This window comes from Pristiophorus japonicus, chromosome 8 (genome assembly GCF_044704955.1).
Source record: "Pristiophorus japonicus isolate sPriJap1 chromosome 8, sPriJap1.hap1, whole genome shotgun sequence".
Taxonomy (NCBI): Eukaryota; Metazoa; Chordata; class Chondrichthyes; family Pristiophoridae; genus Pristiophorus; species Pristiophorus japonicus.
In genome coordinates, this window is record NC_091984.1 from 193,359,113 (window position 1) to 193,380,684 (window position 21,572).

Genomic DNA, 21,572 nt, shown 5'->3' on the forward strand with positions numbered 1-21,572 from the left:
CCCCCCAAATGCAATCTTTTGTTCCCTCTTGATTTCTCTTTCTGTACCTGATTTGACATTGAATTCACCCTCCCCCTCTGTCCTTCCTCTGTTTATTAATCCTTTAATCTCATTGGTTAGGGAATACACTTTGTCCCGCTGTTCACCATGGTCCTTGATGCCCCGTTGCTCTCGCTGCGTAAAATTTTTTAAAACTTTGTGCATGTGCGTGTTTCATCAAGTCTAATTAACTAGATGCCCCGCTCTAGTAAAATCTGGTACAATGTAGATACCTGGCAGGTGGAGCACAATGCTTACTTTTAATCCAGATTGATTTTAACTACTGAATGTGGAACTCACAAATATCCTCCTCTCATTGGCCGAATGTCACTTGAGGAGACTGGATGCACTGTCACAAAGTAATGAATAAAGCAACCCACAAATAGTCAATTTTTGATAGTCAACTATTCTTCTGTTTTATGCTATTGATGGATTCAGTATCTAATAATATAGCTGATGAATATTTCTTTAGAAATTTGTCATATGGAAACCACACTCAAAAAGCATGGTTTCATGCCTCTAGTTAGACTTTTGATAAGTATCCTATAAACAATGTACCATTACTGAAATTGCTTAAATTTCAGCTAACACTCTGGTACCGTGGCCAGTTGACCATACTTCATATGTGAACTTCGATGATAAATGTCGGTAGACCATTTTATTTTTGAGGACATTGCAACCAAGCCAATTTCTGTCTTGTCCAAACATGAACATTTTCCTGCAGGTCTTGCTGAGTCATCTTGGCTTAAATCCCCCATTGTGGTACTGAAGCTAACTGTAGTGTCCCATTGTTTCTCTGGTTGAGATGAATTAATTTAGCACTGACCAGGAAAATTGAAACAGAAACTTTGCCAAGTTGTATGGGTTAGTACCACAACATTTACTCCCTGAATGATGGTTATTTTAAGGGAAAGCCCAACTGCTGCACTTCACCACATAATCTAGGTTCATGTTTCAATGCAGTATTAGGGGAAAGCTGCATTGTCTGAGGTACTGTCCTTCGGGTAATATCTGCCTGTTGCACTGGTTGAGATGGACATTTAGAAATCCCACGGCATTCTTTTTGGAGAAGACCAGGGAACTCTTCAGGTGTCCTGGCCAATTTTCTTTCCTCCTTCAATTAATATGACCAAAAACCAACAACCTGATAATTTCTCATTTCTGTCTGGAACCTTGTGTGCCAAAATGGCTACTGCATTGGCTTGTGTAACAGCAACTAATTTTCAAAGTAATTAATTGTCTTTGAAGAGTTTTGGAACATTTCTGAGACAGATGATCAGATAGTGTATACATAAGTGTTTTTTTAATTAGTGTTAAACTATGGGGTTCTAATGTCATAAAACAGAAGAAGCTGTTTTAGAGAGAGGCATACAGTGGTGTTCCTCAGGATTCAGTGCTAGGACCACTGCTGTTTTTGATATACATTCGTGACTTAGACTTGGGTACAGGGCACAGTTTTGAAATTTGCAGATGACGTGAAACTTGGAAGTGTAGTAAACAATGAGGAAGATAGTAATAGACTTCAAGAAGCCATGGACAGACTGGTGCAATGGGTAAACACATGGCAGAGGAAATTCAGCGTAGAAAAGTGAGGTAATGTGTTTTGCTGGAAGAATGTGGAGAGACAATACAAGCTAAATGATACAATTTTAAAAGGGGTGCAAGGACACAGACCTGGAAGTGTTTGTGCACAAATCTTTGAAGGTGGCAGGATGTTAATAAAATATATGGGATCCTGGGCTTTATAACTAGAGGCACAAAGTACAAAAGCCAGGAAGTTATGTTAAACCTATATAAAATACTAGTTTAGTCCCATCTGAAATATTGTGTTTCTTTCTGGACACCACGCCGTCGGAAGGACTTCAAGTGACGGCTTTGGTATGGGTACAGAAGAGATTTACTAGAATGGGATCAGGGATAACAGTTCGGAGGATAGACTGCAGAAGCTGGGGTAGTTCTCCTTAGAGCAGCGAAAGCTAAGAGGGGATTTGACAGAGGTGTTTAAACTCATGAAGGCTTCAGCTAGAGTAAATAAAGAGAAACTTTTTCCAGTGGCTGAAGGTTGTTAATGAGAGGACACAGATTTAAGGTGACTGGCAAAAGAACCAGAGGTGTCAGGAGGAAAGCCTTTTTTTCACATAACGTGGTTAGGATTTAGAATGCATGGTCTGATAGTGTGGTGGATACAGAGAGAGAATTGGATAAATACTTGGAGAAGAAAATTGCAGAGATATGGGGGATTGGGAGGAACTAGATTGCTCTTCGAAAGAGCCGGCAGAGACTCGATGGGCCAAATGGCAGGCTCCTGTACTGTACTATTGTATGATTCTAAGCGTTTTACAATTATCTGCAGAACCTCTTCTTTGCATTGCCGTCTTTAACTCCGTGCCAGCTGTTGCATTCAGTGTGTACTGAATTGTTTTTGTTCATGGTGAAAGTGACATGATTTGACACACTGTGCCCAAGTTTCCACACGATAAAAAACGGGCGCCCCTCCGAGCTGGGCGCCTGTTTTTCGCGACGAAAAGGGCGCCGGAAAAAAAACGCGCGATTCTGGAGCGCCCTGCAGCTCCATGTCTGCTTGGCGCGGCGCCCAGGGGGCGGAGCCTACCACTCGCACCGATTTTGTAAGTGGGAGGGGGCGGGTAACATTTAAATTAGTTTTTTTCCTGCCGGCAACGCTGCGCGTGCACGTTGGAGCGCTCACGCACGCGCAGTGTGAAGGAAACATTGGCACTCGGCCATTTTTGTAGTTCTTTGCAGCTGTTTAATTTTTGAAATTTTTGAAATAAAAGCACATTGCCATCAGCACTGAGGCTTCTTGCAGCAGTGAGAAGGCTGCAGGAAGCCTCAGAAAGTTGAGGCAGCCGCCCCCCCCACCCCCGCGCGGGAAAGAATGGCTGCTCCTCTCCCCCCCTCCCCCCCCCCCCCCCCCCCCCGCGGGAACGAACAGCTTCCTCCTCTCTCTCCTCCCCCCCCCCCCTCCCCCTTGCGGGAACGAACGGCTGCTTTCTCCCCCCACCGCGGGAACGAATGGCTTCCTCCTTCCCCCCCTCCCTCCCCCTGCCGTCGGGAACGAACGGCTGCCTCAACTTGTGAGGCTTCCTGCAGCATTCTCCCTGGCACTTTCACACAGGTAGGAAGAGTGTTAATTTAATCTTTTCTTTGCTTATAAATGTTTATTCAGGTTGGATTTATTTGTATAAGTATAAATAAGGATTTATTATAGAATTTAATGACTTCCCTTCCTCCGCCCCCCCCCCCCCCACCTCGTTCCCGACGCCTAATTTGTAACCTGCGCCTGATTTTTTAATGTGTAGACAAGGTTTTTTCAGTTTTACAAAAGTCTTCACTTGCTCCATTCTAAGTTAGTTTGGAGTACGTTTTCACTGTGGAAACTTTCAAATCAGGCGTCAGTGGCCGGACACGCCCCCTTTTGAAGAAAAAATTCTGTTCCAAAGTGGAACTGTTCTACCTGATTAGAACTGCAGAAAAAAAAATGTGGAGAATTGCGATTTCTAAGATAGTCCGTTCTCCACCAGTTGCTCCTAAAAATCAGGTGCAAATCATGTGGAAACTTGGGCCCACTATTTCAGCTGAATTGAAGTGCTTGTTTCTGGTGTTGTGGCATTATTTAGCAGTTATAGTTTGCTCTAAGCATTTTTGTTCTACATCTGTGCAATAAACCAATCCACTTCAGGTTGAAGAGTGGATATTATGCCAATTTTTTTCACAGTTGAATGATATACTGGACTTTTAATGCTGATTAACTGGATTTAATTTTCATGAATAACGAGATATTTGCTTTTTCTTGCTTTGCAGTGGTAGAAGATGGTCTCTGGGAAAATGGACTCACATACGAATGCAGAACGCTGCTCTTTAAAGCCATTCATAATTTGCTAGAAAGGTAAGGCTAAATCAATATTTTATTTGAGAATAGTTGCTATTAGCAGAAGCTGTGCAAACACATAAGCAGCACAATATTTGTACTGTTATCTCAGTATGCTTGCTTTTAAAGTCCAGAAATACCTAGACATGGATACTAATTGGAACGCACTACAAAGGGATACTTTTAGTCCATTTAGCTGTTTTGCAACAGCATTTTGTCATATTTTGCAGGTACGAGAAGCATTTATTAAAATAGTTGAACATTTGGATGATACACTTGCATGCTTGTATATAATAATGTAGGCTTAGAGACACTGCCTGCAGAAATCTTCAAACATTAACAATATCGTCTGAGCTTTTCTGGCACTTAATACGAAACAAACCTGAATAACCAATTGGGGTGCACTGCAGATGGTTTGAAATTACCTCTGCTTTTTTGAAAGACATAAAATATTTTAAGAACTGCTAACCTTCATCAGCTAGGTCAGTGAAAGTCTTTGTCCATCAGAATCTTCATACTTGCAGTCAATGCTGGGCTTGGACCAATACATTGCATAGCGTTGGATAATAAGGTTATGTGCTGGTGTTAGCTGTAAGAATGAATGCCTGTTAATATAGTACAATGTGTAGGAAAATACCCAGGTTGGTGTTATCGACAACATATGAAAACAGCAGGTGAGGATTTAAAAATGAACATACGTGCAGATTGGGTAAGGACAGGATTAAATTTGGAATGATTCTTGGTAGTTAATTCACTCTGTTCTCCACATCAGCCTGGTTACATTTCTGAAGAAAAACCGTGCTATCATTGCAGAAAATAAAGTTTCCTTTTAGTATAGAACAGAAATGAAGTAAACAAATATAGAAATCTGATGGCAAATGGGTAGAAATCAGGGGATCTGATCACTTGACGACTCACTGGATCCATGGACCCTAAATTGAAAACCCATGCTGTACAATTGGAAATAAAAACAACTCTAACTGACTCCATGTCGATCCCAGCTGAAGTTTCATCCTTCCTCTTTAGTTGAACAATTGGATATGATCAAGCTTTTGTCCCTTCTGAAAGGTGTGAGAATAAAAAATGTGAATTAAAACCAATGATACAGCACCCATTCTAAGCAGAGTAAATCTTGCAAGTCCGATTACTTCCCAATACTTTTTACTCAGCTCCACTATTTTGTGTTTATCAAAAAGAAAAAACTATGCAGAAAGGCATAAGAAATCTGCAGATAGAATAAAGCAATATGGTCTTGCATTTTATTTGTTACTTGAAAACTGTTCTGTTCTTTAATCCAATGGAAAGAACAATGATCTTTGGAGCTTACTGTTGCTTTCCTACTTAACTGAAGCAACCTATCTATCTGTATGACGCAATGGTGAACTAATTTGTGAAATCTTGCCATTTTTATCCCCTGATTCAGGGAAAAGGAAGATTTGCATTTATATCGCACCTTCACAACCTCAGGATGTCCCAAAGCACTTGCCAATAAAATACTTTTGAAGTGTAGTCACTGTTGTAATGTAGGAAACGTGGCAGCCAAATTGCGTACGGCCGGCTCTCAAAAACAGCAATGTGATGATCTGTTTTAGTGATATTGATTGAGGGAAAAATATTGGCCAGGACACCGGGAATAGCTCCCCTGTTGTTCTTCAAAATAGTGTCATTGGATCTTTTACGTCTACCCGAGAGAGCAGACAGGGCCTCGGTTTAATGTCTCATCCGAAAGACGGCAGCTCTGACAGTGCAACACTCCCTCAGCAGTGCACTGGAGTGTTGGCCTTGATTTTTGTGCTCTAGTCTTGCAAGTGGAACTTGAGCTAACAACTGAGCCACCAATCCCAGTGCATCATCACTTCCAATGTTTGCCTGTCCGAGTAGCTACCTGTAGCTTAACCTACTACTCTCTTTTTTTAAAAAAAACTTGCATTTCTGTAGCCCCTTTTACATAAGAAATAGAAGCAGGAGTAGGGCATTTGGCCCCTCGAGCCTCCTCCGCCATTCAATAAGATCATGGCTGATCTGATCTTGACCTCAACTCCATGACCTCAACCTTCTAACTGAGGCGCGAGTGCTACCACTGAGTCACGGCTGTAGCTAGCTTGCTATCGCTTCTGCTATCTGTCCCTGACTACATGCACTGACCTTTTTTGTATTGGATTTCTGCATCAATGTCGTGCAACAGTTGGAGAACCCAGCATTGAACCCTGTGGCATTCCACTCATTACTTCCCCTACCACCCTCAAGAAATGTGTACACCTTCAGGACAAAGTTATGCCAACAGATCCCCTGTTGAGCCAGCCATTGTAGATAATAGCTTGGTCATTTCCAAGCAGTCAGTAGGCAGTAATGAGATGCTGCAGGCATATCTGTATTTTTAACTCTTCAGAGGCCTGCAATAAATAGTAAGGACAGGCAAATTCCTGACGCAGTTTAACATTGTAACGCTTTAAGACACATGCAGAATAGCAGGAGCCAAATGCTTTGAGCTAGCAGTTTACAGAATCCAATTTAAATTTGCCCATTTTGCAATTTTGGCTAAAATTATATACAAGAAGATAAAATATCTCATGAACTAAAACTGAATTGATTCTAGATCTGTGTCTCAATTTTTTTTTTAATTCCCCCACTTTCTGGCAGCAGTTCTGATTAACCTTTCCAGTTCCAGCATTCCATGGGACTTGTTGCTTTTTGCCTGAAAGATGTGCTTCCCTTGCATTAATACTTTCTGCACATTTTGTTATGGTCTCTTGCAGTGTGTGGCATTGGGTACCATTGGCTGCCATCACTCTTTGGACAAACTGGCTCTCGCAGGCAGCTCTATCCAGTGACGGTGGCTGAAAGCTTGGTATGGGCTTTAAAAACAGCTACTCTAGCCAGTGGGAGGCTCACTCTGCTCCGAACCCTGACCTCCTTCAGTTTGTGTCATGCTGTCGGTGTCCATTGCAGCTGATTTTGCACAGGGTGGCCTTTTCTTTCCGGCCTTCTACCCATGAAACCTCATCATACAAATCATTACCTAATTATACCTTTAATGGCATAGATGTTAAAATTCTTCCTTCAAGTCCATGTAGCGTACGGTCACAATACTTGGGTGAACCAAAGGTGACGTGAGAAAAACGTTTTTACGCAGCGAGTGGTTAAGATCTGGAATGCACTGCCTGAAAGGGTGGTGGAGGCAGACTCAATTTTATCTTTCAAAAAGGAGTTGGATAATTATCTGAAGGAAAAAAATTGCAGGGGAGTGAGACTAGCTGAGATTCGGCATGGCTCGATGGGTCGAATGGCCTTCCATTCTGAAACCATTCTATGATTCTAAGAGTTTGCGATATAAGTAAAATATGGATGCTGTGCCAAGGAAGGTAAATTAGGTGGTGTGACATAAAGCTTGCACAAAGATGTATTTTAAGAAGAGCCTGAAAAGCAAGAGAGGGAAGTAAGTGGAAGGGTTTAGGGAGGGAGTTCTAATACACCGGAGCTAGGCAGCTGAAGACAATGGTGGGGCGAAAGGAGCGGGGGATGCACAAAAGGCCAGAGTCCAAGAAACAGAGTTCGGAAGAGGTTGTGGGGCTGGAGAAAGTTAGAGATGGGGAGAGATGAGGCCATGAAGGGATTTAAACACGAGGATAAGAATTTTAAATTTGAGGCTGGGACCCCCAGAGTGCTGGGCCAGCATGAGATTATACAGCATAGCACACGGCATCAGAGTTTTAGATGAGCTGAAGTTTATGAAGGGTGGAGGATGGGAGGCTGGCAAGGAGAGCATTTTAATAGTCAAAACTGGAGATAATTAAGACATGGATGAAGATTTTAGCAGGCGATGGCTCAGGGTGTGAAGGTGGGTAGTTGATTGCTTTGTGTCCCACCATATTGCCTTAAGTTTTAATTTTCCTTGCATGGCTTAACTGTACCAATACAGACTCACTGGGTGTAGGCTGGCCACTTGTTTGTTTACCAGTCCATTGGGGCACTTAACCGTTCCATCCAGATGTATGCTTCACTGCACTTATGAGATCTTAAAAATGATGCCGCAGAATTTGCTGTAACAAGTCAACAAAGATGCCCGCTGTTGGTTAGATTTACCCATTTAATTTCAGTGATACTTTGTGCTGGAAGTGCGAGATGGAAACAGCGCACGAAAAGCAACTGTGTATTTCCGTAACCAATCAAATTGAAGGATTATGAAATCAGCAGCTAAAAGACTGAGAAGGGTGTGTAAGGTTAGGATGGTGAATTCAATGTCAAATCAGGTACAGAAAGAGAACTAGAGAGTGAAGGAAAGATTACATAGAATTTACAGCATAGAAACAAGCCATTCAGCCCAACAGATCTATGCTGGTGTTTATGCTGCACACGACCTTTCACCCACCTTGCTTCATCTCGCCTTATCAGCATAACCACTTATTCCATGTTCTCTCGTGCATTAATCTAGCTTCTCCTTAAATGCATCTATGCTATCTGCCTCAACCACTCCATGTGGTAAGGCGTTCCACATTCAAACCACTCTCTGGATAAACAAGTTTCTTAATTACTTTTGGACTTATTAATGACTTATATTTATGACATCTAGTTTTGGTCTTCCCCCACCCCCCCCCCCACCCCAACAAGTTGAAATATCTCTACTTCTACCCTATTAAACCCTTTAATAATTTTAAAGACCCCTATCAGGTTACCCCTCAGCCTAGCCTTTTCTAGAGAAAAGACCCCCAGGTATCACTTCAGTTCTGGTATCATCCTTGTAAATCTTTGTCATAAAAACAACTGTCCTTCAGGAAACATAAGAACATAAGAAATAGGAACAGGAGTAGGCCATACGGCCCCTCGAGCTTGCTCCGCCATTCAATAAGGTCATGGCTGATCTGATCATGGCATCAGCTCCACTTCCATGTCCACTCCCCATAACCCCTTATCGTTTAAGAAACTGTCTATTTCTGTCTTAAATTTATTCAATGTCCCAGCTTCTACAGCTCTCTCAGGCAGCGAATTCCATAGATTTACAACCCTCAGAAGAAATTTCTTCTCAGCTCTGTTTTAAATGTGCGGCCCCTTATTCTAAGATCATGCCCTCTAGTTCTAGTCTCCCTGGTCTGGCTGACGTGACATGGTGCGGTTCACTCTGAATGGCCTTTGAAGCGGCCCAGCAAGACAATCGATGGTTAAATGATTGCTGCCAAAGGATGGGGTTGGGCAATAACTGGCTGTGGCTGCTGTTTATAATGGGATTTCTCTTTTGGATTGAGATGGAGAAATTGGTTTTAATGTTTTTTTAAAATCTCCAACTATGTAATTATTTGTAACAATTAAAACCTGAAGGAGTGAGACGCCACACTTTTAATAGTTAATTTCAGTGCCAGAGAGGTTGACTGGCAGTGATTAACGCACAGCAGGTCGTTAAAAGGTTTCTTCGACTTTAAATGACTTGACGTAACTTTCTGTTGCGAGTTTACTTTATGTCTACTGTGCAAGGATAGGAACGTAACGTCGCTTGATACATTTAAATGGGGAGTCAGACGTTTTTATGAAGCTAATGGCGGAACGGCGCAACTCCGACAGCAACTTTACGATTTCCGCATTTAATTGCGCATCCACCCTCGTCTGAAGTTGCTGTGACATTTGTGCATAAATAATAGCTTTCCTGTTATTTTGACAGCAATTGTTTGGCCAATAAGTTTGCTGGACCTTCTGACTCAAGGTTGTGCATTCCCTGCAAAGCAACCATGCCATAGTCACCTGGGTCTGCTTCCAGAAAACAATATCAAATATTTATCAACAGTTTGTTGTAATCTGTTTAATTCTCCCCTCTAGCTGCAGCTTCCAAATATCTTCGAATTCTGTTGCATGTTCCAAGTACCATCACCGTTTAAATTTGTGCATATGCTCTAGTGTTAAGTCAGAAGCAATGACCAGTCACTGATACAGTATTGTCATGCACGTGAAATGCATTATGTACTTTAATGCTGTGATGGAACCAGCCTCTCGGTCCAAATTTCTTTGTTCATAAACTACCATAAGTGGAATAATCTCCTTCAAAAGTCTTGGTCAGACATTGTCTTGTTTACAATTTAGCGTTATTATTTTGCAGTGTTAATGGGCTCAAAATTGACCCCTGCAGATTTTTGGCGCACTCACCGGAGATGCGCCGCTTTTGTACGATGAAAAGGCCGCCGAAAAAAATGTCCTCCAATTCTGGCTGCTGTGTTGTCCTCTCCTGGGGCTTGGCGCAGCGTGACCAGTGGATTGGGGGCGGAGCCACTGTCTCGGCGCTGAAAACAGTGCCGGGGCGTCTGCACATGCGCATTAGAGTTTGCGCACATGCACAGTAGCTCCTCGCCCCCAGCGTGTCCTGCAGCTTGTGTGGGAGGGACCCGATGCTCGCCGCCCCTATCCCTGGCCGAGTGGTCTCCCGCACCAGCCGGGTCCGCTGTGGAAAGCATTGTAAATGTGAAGAATTGTAAGTAAGTGCTGTTCAGAGGGCATTGTCATTTTATTTAGAATTTTGTACATCAATAATACAATATCAGGAATCGGTGAGTGTAGATAAACGGAGTCTTGTGTTTTGATATAAAGTTTTATTTATATCAGTTTTATTTTTTATTTCTTGAATGTTTTTATGCCTTCTTGAATGCTTACTACTTCTGCTTTGTTTCGTGCTTTGCAAGGTCCTCTCCGCTTCCCTTCCCGCCCCTATCTCTGGCCGAATGGTCTCCGATGTACCTACCAGTGCTGATTTCTTAACTCTCCGCAAGGGATTTCACAAGTGGCCACATACGCTGGCCTAAGTTAGTTTGGAGTAACTATTAGCTGTCCAAAGTGGCCCAAACAGTAGTACTGAGGTTGGCGTGCAATAAAGGTACAGCAGTTATCATGGGCTACTTTAATCTACATATAGATTGGACTAACCAAACTGGTAGCAATATGGTGGAGGAGGATTTCCTGGAGTGTATTAGGGATGGTTTTCTAGACCAATATGTCGAGGAACCAACTAGAGGGCTGGCCATCCTAGACTGGGTGATGTGTAATGAGAAAGGACTAATTAGCAATCTTGTGCGAGGCCCCTTGGGGAAGAGCGACCATAATATGGTAGAATTCTTTATTAAAGTGGAGAGTGACACAGTTAATTCAGAGATTGCGGTCCTGAACTTAAGGACAGGCAACTTCGATGGTATGAGACGTGAATTGGCTAGAATAGACTGGCGAATAATACTTGAAGGATTGATGGTGGATAGGCAATGGCAAACATTTAAAGATCACATGGATGAACTTCAACAATTGTACATCCCTGTCTGGAGTAAAAATAAAAGGGGAAGGTGGCTCAACTGTGGCTAACAAGGGAAATTAAGGATAGTGTTAAATCCAAGGTAGAGGCATATAACTTGGCCAGAAAAAGCAGCAAACTTGAGGACTGGGAGTAATTTAGAATTCAGCAGAGGAGGGCAAAGGGTTTAATTCGGAGGGGGGAAAAATAGAGTATGAGAGGAAGCTTACTGGGAACATAAAAACTGACTGCAAAAGCTTCTATAGATATGGGAAGAGCAAAAAATTAGTGAAGACAAACGTCGGTCCCTTGTAGTCAGATTCAGGTGAATTTATAATGGGGAACAAAGAAATGGCAGAACAGTTGAACAAATACTTTGGTTCTGTCTTCACTAAGGAAGACGCAATTAACCTTCTGGAAATACTAGGGGACCAAGGGTTTAGAGAGAAGGAGGAACTGAAGGAAATCCGTAAAAGACGGGAAATTGTGTTGGGGAAATTGATGGGATTGAAGGCCGACAAATCCCCAGGGCCTAATAGTTTGCATCCCAAGTATTTAAGGAAGTGGCCCTAGAAATAGTAGATGCATTGGTGATCATTTTCCAACAGTCTATCGACTCTGGATCAGCTCCTATGACCTGGAGCGTAGCTAATGTAACCCCACTTTTTAAAAAAGGAGGCAGAGAGAAAATGGGTAATTATAGACCGGTTAGCCTGGCATCAGTCGTGGGGAAAATGTTGGAATCAGTTATTAAAGATGAAATAGTAATGCATTTGGAAAGCAGTGACAGAATCGGTCCAAGTCAGCATGGATTTATGAAAGGGAAACCATGCTTGACAAATCTTCTAGAATTTTTTGAGGATGTAACTAGTAGAGTGGACAAGTGAGAACCAATGGATGTGGTGTATTTGGACTTTCAAAAGGCTTTTGACAAGGTCCCACACAAGAGATTGGTGTGCAAAATTAAGGCACATGGTATTGGGGATAATGTACTGCCGTGAATAGAGAACTGGTTGGCAGACAGGAAGCAAAGAGTAGGAATAAACTGGTCCTTTTTGGAATGGCAGGCAGTGACCAGCGGGGTGCCACAGGGCTCAGTGCTGGGACCCCAGCTATTTACAATATACATCAATGATTTAGATGAAGGAATTGAGTGTAATAGCTCCAAGTTTGCAGATGACACTAAACTGGGTGGTGGTGTGAGTTGTGAGGAGGATTCTGAGAGGATGCAGGGTGACTTGGACAGGTTAGGTGAATGGGCAAATGCAAGGCAGATGCAGTATAATGTGGATAAATGTGAGGTTATCCACTTTGGTGGCAAAAACACGAAGGCAGAATATTATCTGAATGATGGCAGATTAGGAAAAGGGGAGGTGCAACGAAACCTGGGTGTCATGGTACATCAGTCATTGAAAGTTGGCATGCAGGTACATCAGACGGTGAAGAGGGCAAATGGCATGTTGGCCTTCATAGCTAGGGGATTTCTTACCTCAGGGAGGTCTTACTGCAGTTGTACAGGGCCTTAGTGAGGCCTCACCTGGAATATCGTATTCAGTTTTGGTCCCTTAATCTGAGGAAGAATGTTCTTGCTATTGAGGGAGTGCAGCGAAGGTTCACCAGACTAATTCCTGGGATGGCAGGACTGACATATGAGGAGAGACTGGATCGACTGGGCCTGAATTCTCTGGAGTTTAGAAGGATGAGAGGGGATCTCATAGAAACACACAAAATTCTGACGGGACTGGACAGGTTAGATGCGGGAAGAATGTTCCCAATGTTGGGGAAGTCCAGAACCAGGGGACATAGTCTAAGGATAAGGGGTAAGCCATTTTAGGACTGATGAGGAGAAACTTCTTCACGCAGAGTTGTTAACCTGTGGAATTCCCTACCGCAGAGAGTTGTTGATGCCAGTTCATTGGGATGTATTCAAGAGGGAGTTAGATATGGCCCTTATGGCTAAAGGGATCAAAGGATATGGTGAGAAAGCAGGAAAGGGGTATTGAGGTGCATGATCAGCCATGGTCTTATTGAATGGTGGTGCAGGCTCGAAGGGCCGAATAGCCTACTCCTGCATCTATTTTCTATGTTTTTAAATGGCCAAAACGGGTGTAGGTGGCTGGTAACGCCCCCTTTTTGAAAAAAAAACTAAACTTAAAAAAAACTCACTTACACGGGCGCAAATTGAATGTGCAAAATGGGGATTTTTAAGATACCCCAGAAAAATCAAGTTGCTCCAAAAAAAAAACCCGGAGCAACTCCTGGCCAATTTTGAGCCCATAGACTGGCTCAGCCAGACCACGTCTCACTGGTCTCCTAGTAGTGCACTTTTTTTTGTCAGTTGAAGTACACATTGGTGTTGTCTCCATTTCCTCTGCTCCGTATCTACCCTGGCGCTTTGTTTTATCCAAGTGTTGGTGCTGCTGTTTTATACTACCGTTGCATTCTGCTTTGTAGCTTCCAGTTTAAATATTTAAGCTTGTACCCTTCTTTATCTATTTCTTCCACTGTCAGATGGATCAATTCCATCTGTGTCCTGGAGCTTGCTCATTTTTTTTTTGAACTGCTGTTTGCTTCTGGTATTTTACTTTTGTTTTAAAATTTAAGCAGTCTGTTTGGGTCTGCAGGTGCTATTCATTCCACTTCAGCTGTCACTAATTGTTATAATGGCGTATAGTCGTCAACCAAAATGTGACGGGGACATAGGAGTATAAAAAGGTTATTTTTCTGCCTGCTGTATTGTGTGTCTTAAAATTTCCAGGTCTTCCCCAGCCACAAACACCATGCACAAACAAAACCAGATTTGCTTCTGCCAACTTGTGATGAGTGGATGAGCCAGTATTTTGTTATCTGGCCATGAATACTGACGACACTTCACACGTGTGGACTGGTCAAACAAGTCATTCATGCATGCGCATAAATGGTGGGATTAAATTCATGATTTGGTTACGCTATGTGGGCATATCAGGTGTTTACCCAAATCGTCAAGTTCAGATTGACACAAAATCCCAGAACACTATTTGAAGAGCAGGGAGTTGTACTGGCCAACATTTATCCTTCAATCAATGCCACTTTGAGACCTTGCTGTACATAGATTGGTTGCTGCATTTGTTTGGATAACAAATTACTACATTTTAACAAGTAAGTCATTGGCAGTGAAGCACTTTGGGGTGACCTGAGAACATGAAAGGCACTATGTAAATGCAAGATCGTAATTTCTAAGCCTGAATCGTATTATCTCGTCATAATTTATTGAAGTATGTTTAAGATATGTACACAGCACAGGTCTAAGTTATAAGAATTTTAAATGTAAATGCATGGCCTCTTTGGAGTGCAGAAAGCCCTTGTGTGGATTGCGCCTTAATTTGGAATTTGTTCACTTGGACTGGAATACTGAGAAAAGATGCCAAGAAAAGGCAGGCGCTTAATTTTTCTGTTGATTAATTTTGTATGTAGTTATTCATGGTACTTTACATCTCTGTGGATTTAATAAAGCACTCCTATGTGGTTCACACACATTTCACTGATAACACATGAACAACATTGCAGTCTCTGAATTACCATTTTTCATGCAGTTGAATTTTGCGTGTCTTGCAATATATATTGATACAATGCAGGAAATGAGTTGAGATGTGTCAATTAAATTCCTCAGTTGCGTCAGTATTTGTTTTGTTGGCTTCCTTTTTTAACTCATCAATGTTTTGATTAACCGCTTCTCGTCACGTTATCCCAAGATAAACATATTTATTTAATCAAATCTGTGCTTATTTCAGTTTGGGACGATGCAAAAATACATCTTTATACCGAAGGTGGTTAGAATTTGTCGTTCTCTGCCACAAGCTGTTGAAACAGAGTTCTCATTCTTTTAAATGGGAATTAAAAAGTTGCTTGAAAACCCATATTAAAGGGTATGAGGAGCAAGCCAGAGATGCAAATAGAATAGGCGGCTTGTAACAATTCCAACATTTTACTCCTTGACATAAAGATTCTTCCTCATCCCTTTTCGAAATATGGCAGTGATGCAGGCATGATGGAGCAAATCGTCTCTTCCTGCCTGCAAATATTTTATGAAATTATTTTTGTTGAGATCCAAATTTTAGAAAATCAGATTTCTGTAGTCATTGAAGCTTCCATTTTTAAAAAAGTTAGCGATTTTGAAAACAATGGGACTACATTTTTATTCGGTTCTACTAAATAACTGTGGTTGAATTCTTTCTGTTCTTCCACCAAAAAGTGGTGCAAGACCTCCACTCTACTTCCACCCTGTAAGGGAATCTCCTGGGTTGTACAGAATTTTTTTTGGAATATGGTATGTGCACCCATGTTGCTGGCCACTGCAGATCCCTAGGTGATTAAGGGCAAAGACTGGAGGTCCTAGGGGTGAATACATGATCTGCATCCCTGAAATTGACTTGTGTGTCACTGAAATTAAGTGCGACAATTGACTTTTTTCTGACAGACAAAATTCTGTACACATTCTTCACTTTTGATCACTCAACTATTTGGGTGAGGGGTGCTGTGATGGAGATCTTTAAAGTTATGAGAGTTTGATAGGGTAGACATAGCGATGTTTCCTTGTGGGTGAGTCCAAAACTGGGAGTCATAATTATAAGATAGTCACTAATAAATCCAGTAAGAATTCAGGAGAAATTCCTTTACCCAGAAAGTGGTTAGAAAATTAAACTTGCTGCCGCATGGGGTAGTTGAGGCGACTCGCATAGATACATAAAAATGTAGATAAGTACACGAGGAAGAAAATAATATAAGGATATGCTAATGAGGTTAGATGAACGAGGGTGGGTTGAGGCTCATGAGAAGCATAAACACCGGCACAGACCTGTTGGGCTGTCTGGTTCGTTGCTGTGTTGTAAATGCTATGTATTGTCTCAATTTGGATTTCATATGGACCGAATGGAAACTGTAATCTCAGTATCATGCAATTGTTCATGATTATTCAAATCTGTTGCAATCAATCATGTTGGAGGTACAGTGAGCTCAGAAGTTATGCTATTTGTCAGACTTTGAAAGGGCTTCATCTGCTTTACCAGAGGTTCGTTTCTTGAAACAACCTTTTCTGTAAAATTGCTGTGATCACAGATACTAGCACGTTTTGAAAATTTACCTGATGTTAGTTATAAGATTCTACAATTAATTTGACTAAATCACTGGCTTGCAGCAAAATGAGTTCTGCCAGCAAAATTGTAATTTAAATCTTATGCTTTTGAAATGAAAGTGTTCTAAATTCAATTTAGAACAGGAGCTTATTACTGTTAAATTCATACTCCAACCTGCCAGTCATAACTTTGCAATATAAGCCAGGGGATTGGAACCAAAGTTCACCCATTTTTAAAATTGGACATGGGTGGTCACACTTTATTGAATTCTTCTGAGATCTTCAGAAGCTTCAATGCTGAACTGCCATTTTAATGGGTGATGATTGCTATGTGTCTGTACATGGATGTATAAAGTCTTTTGCACTGCTGTGGTTGTAACCTGCGCTATTCTCCCTCCCTTATTTGTATCAGCCGTGGCTCAGTGGTAGCTCTCTTGCCTCTGTGTCAGAGGCTCGTGCACAGAGACTTCAGTGCGTATCAAGGCTGGCGCTTCAGTGCAGTACCGAGGGAGTGCTGCAATGTTGGAGGAGATGTTAAACAGAAGCCCTATCTGCTCTCTCAGGTGGACATAACATAAGGCTACACTACACTATTTTGAAGAGCAGCGTGAGTTCTCCCATTGACCTGGCCAATATTTATCCCTCAACCTTAATTTGTGTTTTAGTGATCATCACTAAAACACAAATTATCTTGTCATTTATTTCATTGCTGTTGGTGGGAACTTGCTGTGAGATAATTAGCTGCCGTGTTTTCGACATTACAACAGCGGCTACATTTGTAAAGTGCTTCATAGCTTGTAAAGAGCTTTGGGATGTCTATATAATCTCTGGGATAGCCAAATAAGAGACCAAAAAAACCCAGATCCAAGAATGCGCGGGGGGGGGGGGGGGGGAATCAGGAAAATTACTCTCCGACCTCTTTGGCAATCACACCCAGTCCTGTGAACACATTGATTATGTGTATATTAACTGTTAATCCACTTACATTTTATATGACATGATCTCTGCTCCAGCCAAGAACTGGTCCAGCTCCCTCTTGAAAGCGTGCAGAGGCAGCACATACCACACAAACCGTCACTATTCCAGAGACTCACTACTTAATGGGAAAAGAAGCAGCGCCTAACATCTAACCTATTTCTGCTTTTGTGTAGTGTAAGTGCATGTCCTCTGGTTTCCTCTCACCCCCCCCCCCCCCCCCCCCCCCAATCTGTCAAACTGAAATAATGCCTATATTCACCTCCATAACATCGCCCATCTCTGCCCTTGCCTCAGCTCATCTGCTGAAGCCCACATCCATGCCTTTGTTACCTCTAGACTTGACTATTCCAACACACTCCTGGCTGGCTTCCCACATTCTACCCTATGTAAACTAGAGGTGATCCAAAACTCGGCTGCTCATGTCCTAACTCGCACCAAGTCCCGCTCACCCATCAACCCTGTGCTCGCTGACCTACATTGGCTCCCGGTTAAGCACACCTCGATTTCTTAATTCTTATCCTTGTTTTCAAATCTCTCTATGGCCTCGCCCCTCCCTATCTCTGTAATCATTTCCAGCCCCCACCCCCCATCCCCAGCCGAGATGTCTGTGCTGCTTTAATTCTACCCTCTTGAGCATCCCTGATTATAATCACTCAACCATTGGTGACCGTGCCTTCTGTTGCCTGGGCCCTAAGCTCTGGAATACCCTCCCTAAACCTCTTCGCCTCTCCACCTCTCTTTCCTCCTTCAAGACGCTCCTTAAAACCTACCTCTTTGACCAAGCTTTTGGTCCCTGCCCAAATTTCTCCTTATGTGGCTCAGTGCCAAATTTTAAAATCTCATAATACTTCTGTGAAGCGCCTTGGAACGTTTCAACTACGTTAAAGGCTCTACATAAATACAAGTTGTTGTATCAATAGGCATACAATTAATTTATATACCTCTATCAGGTCACCTATGCTGCTGTAAAGTAAATAGACCCAGCTCTTTAAGCCTATTGAGTAAATTTCTTTCCGATGGGAATCATTCTTATGGCTCTCCTGAATGTTTTCCAAGTCCACCATATCGCCCACTATGCGAGAGGACCAAACTGGATGCAGTCTAACTAATGACCTGTATAAGGACAAAATAGTGTCCTTTGATCTGTACTGTGTGGTTCTATTAATACAACCCACTATCCTGTTTGCTTTGGCTTCTCTGCATTGGTTGTGATCCTTCAGTGATCTGTGGGCAATAACACCTAGATCCTTTTCTCTCAACTGCTTTCAGTATCGTTCCCTTTAAATAACTTTATTCTGTGTTGGTCATACCTACATGCATCACACTCCATTTGCCATTATTTGGCCCATTCCCCTAGCACATCTAAATCTTTTTTGCAGAAGATTGTACTCCTCTACAGTTTTAACCTTTGAACACGTTTTAATATTATCTGCAAACTGACCATGCCTACGACATCACGATCCAGCTCATTAATAAAAGTGAACAGTAATGGGTTTAATACCGATCCCTGGGGGAATACCACTGGTAACCTACCTCCAGGCAAATTCATGTTGACTACAGCTTTTTGCCTGAAGGATTGGAGCCAATTCCTAATTCAGCATATCAAATTCCCACTGATATCACAAGATTCTATTTTGTGAAGTAACCTAGTGTGAGGTATCTTTGTCAAAAGCTTTCTGAAAATGCAGGTAGACAGTGATCAACTGGAGTACTCTCATACACTAACTTAGTAACTTCAAAAAATTCAAATTAAGTTTGTAAGACATGATCATCTTGTCTGACATCCAGTTCTGGGTGAACTGCACTTTCTTGCAGTTAAACATTGTGAAAACAAAAGCCATAGTTATATTCTCCATTTTGTTCATGGCGTGGGAATGCAGAGTTGGTCTATTACTGTCTGGGACAGGAAAGGGGAAACTGGTGGTTGTTTGGAGCGATGTCCTTTTGTCAGAACATAGGGTCCAAGTTTCTGGTGGAGTTGCTCCTAGTTTTTTGGAGCAACTAGTTTAGTTTGGAGTATGTTAGAAATTGCAATTCTCGGATATTACTTTGCTCCAGTTCGAGTGAGTTAGTTTAGGTTGGCTTTAGGTAAGGTACTTTTTTTTCAAAAGGGGGTGTGTCCAGCCACTCAGACCTGTTTTGCAAGTTTCGGCAGTGAAAACTTACCACAAACTAACTTAGGATGGAGTAAGTGTCCACTTTTGTAAGTTCTGAAAAACCTTACCTGGAGTTAAGTTTAGTGCAGGCACAGCCAGAGACGGCAGGTGGGAAGCATTAAACACAAAGAACACATCAACATCACAACAGCGGGGGGTAAGGGAAATTAGAGGATTTTCCATAAACACCTTCACAACAACATTAAAGAAGCAAAGTACATTTAAAGCACTAAACAAAGCAGTACATTTAAAGCACCAAGCACTAAACGAAGCACAAAAAATAATAAGGAATTAATGAATAAAAAATAGAAGGAACCCTGCACCTAAAGCACCAAGACCAAAGTCATAAGTAATCAATCAATACAAAATAGAAGTCCAACCTTTGTGAAGGGAAGGTGTCTCTGACAGTGTCTCTCACTGTAGTGTCTCTCACTCTCTGTATCTGACAGTGAGGGTGCGGAGGGGTGTGTGTGTGGTGTGTGTCTGTGTGTGTGGGGGAGGAGTGGGGTGTGTGTGTGTGGGGGGGAGTGGGGTGTGTGTGTGTGTGGGGGAGGAGTGGGGTGTGTGTGTGGGGGGGAGGAGTGGGGTGTGTGTGGGGGGGAGGAGTGGGGTGTGTGTGTGGGGGAGGAGTGGGGTGTGTGTGTGTGGGGGAGGAGGAGTGGGGTGTGTGTGTGTGGGGGAGGAGGAGTGGGGTGTGTGTGTGGGGGAGGAGGAGTGGGGTGTGTGTGTGGGGGAGGAGGAGTGGGGTGTGTGTGTGGGGGAGGAGTGGGGTGTGTGTGTGTGGGGGGAGGAGTGGGGTGTGTGTGTGTGGGGGGAGGAGTGGGGTGTGTGTGTGTGGGGGGAGGAGTGGGGTGTGTGTGTGTGGGGGGAGGAGTGGGGTGTGTGTGTGTGGGGGGAGCAGTGGGGTGTGTGTGTGTGGGGGGAGGAGTGGGGTGTGTGTGTGTGGGGGGAGGAGTGGGGTGTGTGTGTGGGGGAGGAGTGGGTGTGTGTGTGGGGGAGGAGTGGGGTGTGTGTGTGTGGGGGGAGGAGTGGGTGTGTGTGTGTGGGGGAGGAGTGGGGTGTGTGTGTGGGGGGAGGAGTGGGGTGTGTGTGTGGGGGAGGAGTGGGGTGTGTGTGTGGGGGAGGAGTGGGGTGTGTGTGTGGGGGAGGAGTGGGGTGTGTGTGTGGGGGGAGGAGTGGGGTGTGTGTGTGGGGGAGGAGTGGGGTGTGTGTGTGGGGGAGGAGTGGGGTGTGTGTGTGGGGGAGGAGTGGGGTGGTGTGTGTGGGGGAGGAGTGGGGTGTGTGTGGTGGGAGGAGTGGGGTGTGTGTGTGGGGGAGGAGTGGAGGGTGTGTGTGTGTGGGGGTGCGAGCGGGGTGGTGGGGGTTGCGAGAGGGTGGGGGCGTGTGTGGGGGGAGCGGGAGGGTGGGGGCGTGTGTGGGGGGAGCGGGGTGGGTGGGGGCGTGTGTGGGGGGAGCGGGAGGGTGGGGGCGTGTGTGGGGGGAGCGGGAGGGTGGGGGCGTGTGTGGGGGGAGCGGGAGGGTGGGGGCGTGTGGGAGGGTCGGGGAGGGTGTGGGGGGAGTGGGTGGTGGGGGAAGGGTGTGGGGTGAGTGGGGGGGGGGTGTGAAGGGAGAGGTGGGAGGGTGTGGTGGGGGGGTAGTGGGGAGGAGGGGGGTAGTGGGGTGAGGGTGGGTAGGGGGAGGAGTGGGGGTAGTGGGAGGGTGGTGGGGGGTAGTGGGAGGGTGGGGGGGGGTAGTGGGAGGGTGGGGGGGGGTGTGGGAGGGTCTGGGTGTGTGGGAGGGTGGGGGGAGGTGTGGGGAGAGCGGAGGGGGGAGGTGTGGGGAGAGCGGAAGGGGGGAGGTGTGGGAGAGCGGAGGGGGAGGTGTGGGGAGAGCGGAGGGGGGAGGTGTGGGGAGGCGGAGGGGGGAGGTGTGGGGAGAGCGGAGGGGGGAGGCGGAGGGGGGAGGTGTGGGGAGAGCGGAGGGGGGAGGTGTGGGGAGAGCGGAGGGGGGAGGTGTGGGGAGAGCGGAGGGGGGAGGTGTGGGGAGCGGAGGGGGGAGGTGTGGGTGAGGGCGGAGGGGCCGGGTGAGGGGAGGTGTGGGGGAGGGGACGGAGGGGGGAGGTGGGGAGGGCGGAGGGGGGAGGTGTGGTGAGGGCGGAGGGGGGAG

The 21,572-nt window shown here is 44.3% G+C and overlaps 1 protein-coding gene across 3 annotated transcripts in view; it reads left to right on the plus strand.

The window, feature by feature from the left end:
• The window catches only part of LOC139268898 (mediator of RNA polymerase II transcription subunit 13-like), a 283,315-nt gene that overhangs the window by 122,538 nt on the left and 139,205 nt on the right, over window positions 1-21,572 (plus strand). For all 3 annotated transcript variants that reach the window (XM_070887712.1, XM_070887713.1, XM_070887714.1), the window contains one exon: window positions 3,862-3,946. In XM_070887712.1, the coding sequence (XP_070743813.1) occupies window positions 3,862-3,946 (85 nt within the window). The remainder of the gene's footprint in view (window positions 1-3,861; window positions 3,947-21,572) is intronic.